This window comes from Pygoscelis adeliae, unplaced genomic scaffold (assembly GCF_000699105.1).
Source record: "Pygoscelis adeliae isolate BGI_AS28 unplaced genomic scaffold, ASM69910v1 Scaffold68, whole genome shotgun sequence".
In the NCBI taxonomy this organism is placed as follows: domain Eukaryota; kingdom Metazoa; phylum Chordata; class Aves; order Sphenisciformes; family Spheniscidae; genus Pygoscelis; species Pygoscelis adeliae.
In genome coordinates, this window is record NW_008825501.1 from 140,459 (window position 1) to 144,093 (window position 3,635).

Consider the following 3,635-nt stretch of genomic DNA (forward strand, 5'->3'; position numbering starts at 1 on the left):
AAGAGATAAGGCAAGAAAAACATCAGCACAAACTGAACCACCAAAGACCAAGAGGCTTGTATTTATGACCAGGAGCAGGGGAAGAAAGGGCATTAGGGAAGCCTGTGGACTCATCCTGCACTGCTGGGAGATACCCTTCCACAGAGAGGTAGCTCCCAAACTGCCAGGGAGACTTCCCCAAAGGCCAAATATCACAGCATCAGGGATGTCACATGGACAGGAGCGGAAGGAAAGCAAGGTGGGCAGAAAAACACAGTGGGAATTCAGGCAAGCCAAACTGAAAAGGAACAGGTTATTTTAACCCAATGTTTTCATACACGTACATGAACAGGAACAAGTCTACCACACTCAGGGAATACAATTACCAAACTGGAGTGACTTGAGGTAAAGCTCATACACCAGCATTTCTGTTCACCATTACCAAGTTAGCACTTACTTGCTTCTAGTGTAGCTAGATTTGGTGAAACAAAAAGTCTACAGGTGTGAGTTGTCCACATTTGGACAACTGATCCATATAACCACTGACAAGTCCTTGCCAGGAACTCAACAGCCCACCCTCACCCAATACTGGAGTTTGCTCGTGCAGACCCTGCAGCATCGATAACACGCTAGGGCCAACAGAGATTTCCAGAGAAACAGGGTCACCTCTCCCTCCTTTTGCCTACAGTCAACAGTTTGGGAAATAAGCTGAGCTCAACCACCTTCTTTTCATTGACAACCCATCAGGTTGGCTGAACGTGATCCGAGCAGCAAGGTCCCTCACGTTAACCTGATTCTTTTCCGGGAATTATTTGAGTCGCTTTGGATCTTCATCAAAACATTTTTGGAGCTTATCAGACCTGGACGTCTTGATAAATCACCATGGCAGAAAGGGGCTGGGATTCCAGGTTTGGTCAAAATGCTCCTTGAGCTCAAACAGTAACACAGCTGACTGAGTCCCCACAAACCCATCACAATTACTTGCTTTTCCATAGACACACACACAGAGACATTGCCTTTTTTCAGACTTTTACTGTTCGCAGCTGAAAAATAAACACTCTCAGCATCTGCTGGGCAACAGAGGGAGAATCTGCTCGCGTGCGTCCATGGAGAGTCACGAGATTTCAGCTGGATGAATTTATATGGAAAAGGAAACCTCAACATTAAAGCAGTTAATGAGTTTAGCCAAGTGGAAGCGCTCTGCCCTAAATGATGAGGAAGGGAAAGGGCACGATTAAAAGGAATTGCAGCCATTGCTCAATGTCAGGGCACAGCAGAGAGATGACCCTTGGTGGCAGGAATTATAAACAGGCAGATAAACTTCTGGACACCTCGGGAGAGCCTGCAACCTACCAGGTGTGGTGAGGTCTCTTACTTGGTGACCCCAGCATCTCATAAGTCCCAGCAAGGTCAGATAATGTGCAAGAATTATCTTTTCTCCTCTTTCCAAAAGAGACGCTGGAAAAAAAAAAAGACGCTGAAAAGGCTGTACCTATACCTGATACCTAACCAAAACGCCCAATGTTTGGGCTGCTGATTGCAACCTGTCAAACTTCAAGGTTTTCACAGGACTACTTGCAACATCCTTTGCCTGCAACTCCCATCTATCAAAGGTATTTTGCTCTTGCCCCATTACTACAGTCCTTCAGCAATTAGTCTGTAATCTCTTAAATTCTAAAACTGTTCCCCAGAAAGACATGACTAAGCTAAATTTAAAGCAATTGCATTAAGTTATTATGTCAGAGATAGGAAACTGAGGCACAAAGACTTCTTTGTCTAACCGAAGGAGACTTTTTAGACACCCCTTTTTAGAGTATCTGATACAAGTTAGAGATAAAAAAAGGACCTAAGGGAGTCCCACGTATTTCCTAACAGGCAGCTGATGGACAGCCAGGATACCTTAGGGTACCTATAGCAGCAACATACACCTGTGTTTAGGAAACTGGATCCATACATGACTTGCTGATGGTCAACTTGTCCCAGTATCCACTGCAAAGTCATTATGTTGAAAAAGTTACTCCAGCCCTTTTTACACCACAAACCAAGGAAAAACTCCCATTTTTTGACCCTTCTCTGACTTCTAGGACATACTGTCATGCAACCTGAGCTCCTGGCAAACCATGGCCATGTTCTCCTGTCTGGATGGAAGTATCACCAGCTTTATTTAACAGAGAGAAATTGCAAGATGTTGCACATAATCACCTGGAAAATCAAGAGCAGAGGGGAAATATGAATCCAAAACTTGATAGTGTTTTCTTTTTCCCTGACAGTACAAGAATTTCTATTCCCTAAAAAGGCAAACGAAAGCCATGCACTGGATGAATAATCCCATCTCTTTTCCAACTGCAGATGCACCTCTCCTAATGCGCATTGCCTGAATTAGCTACTACCTCCACCTTTTTTTAGAAAGCCTACTATGAGCAGATGCTTAATTTGGGGATAGGTGTCTAACATTAGGCAGCTAAGTTGAAAGGCAAAAAAAAAAAAAAAAGCATATGGGCAACATTTGCAGCCAGTCGCAACTTCGTTCAAGAGCAGATGGAGGCCTTGTCATTCAGGGGTTTCCTCACATACACCAAGCAGTTCAGTGGGGATAGGGAAAGGGGCTTCTGTTTGGATGCTTCTGTCTGGAACCAGATTAGAAGAAAGCACGCTTTTCCGCAGCACACGCCTTGTGTTACATTAAACATGCATATGCAACTTCAGCTTTTATTCAGCGATCTGAAACAGAGCCCTCCAGGGTGCTAAGGGTCAGTGAGTTTTTGTTTGTTTATCTGTATGTTATTTTGCAGTTTCTAGTGCCCAAGGAGTTTGTTAAGAAATTAAAACACCTCGCTGGGGCTATCCTGCTGTGGTTGTTGCCCCCTAATATATCCCTCCTTCCTCCGTCCAGCAGTGTCTGATGCTTGCAGGGGAGGGAGAGAAAAACACTGCAGAGAGAGGAGCCTCATCTCACTGAAGAGACGTTTGGACCTAATTTATGGAGCATCTTTTCCATGTTACGTGGCCTTTTAATAACAGGACTGGGGAGGAGCACAGTGGTCTTGAAAGCTCACAGATGTATTGCTACTAAATGCTCTTGTGCCGCCTGCTCGTGATGTGATGCTCTGGTTTAGAAGTAGGTAGGCACAAGCATTTCCAACAGAGGAGCTTGCTTTGCCTTCTACTGGCTCCCACCCATTGTCAGACATCCCCCTTCCCAAGGCAAAGAGCAAGGAGGCTCCTCAGCGAGCACTGAAGAGCAAAGCACATAGGTCTCGTTATCCCACCTCTTACAGGGAGTCTCGCTGGCCTCACCCTCCTCCTTGCACAACGGGCTCCAGCAGTTGGCCAAAGTTTGCAGAAAAAGAAGAAAAATTACAATAGTAATAGTAACAGGCTTAATTATCTCAGCTACACGGGTGACAGGAGCTGATCAGTCACCAGTTTTAACAGCCTGTGGTCGAGAAACACCAAACTGCATCACCCAGAAGTCAAATGAGGGCCGGTCACAACTCACTTCACGCCAGTGGCTCTGGGGGGAGGCACGGAGGCACACACAAATCACCACCACCGGGGCAGCCCCGGAGGCTGCGGTGAGCCCCGGTGCTGCGCGTTGCTCAGAGAGCTGCCAGCCCTGTTTAAAAGAGTCAGACGTGATGCACATGGCACCGGCG

General features: G+C 46.0%; 1 protein-coding gene across 1 annotated transcript in view; it reads right to left on the reverse strand.

Annotated features, from left to right (window-relative positions):
* The window catches only part of SETBP1 (SET binding protein 1), a gene marked incomplete at its 3' end in the record, with an annotated part of 168,749 nt that overhangs the window by 135,032 nt on the left and 30,082 nt on the right, over positions 1 to 3,635 (reverse strand). The window contains 1 exon segment of the mRNA XM_009331554.1: positions 1,934 to 1,940. Within this exon segment, the coding sequence (XP_009329829.1) occupies positions 1,934 to 1,940 (7 nt within the window).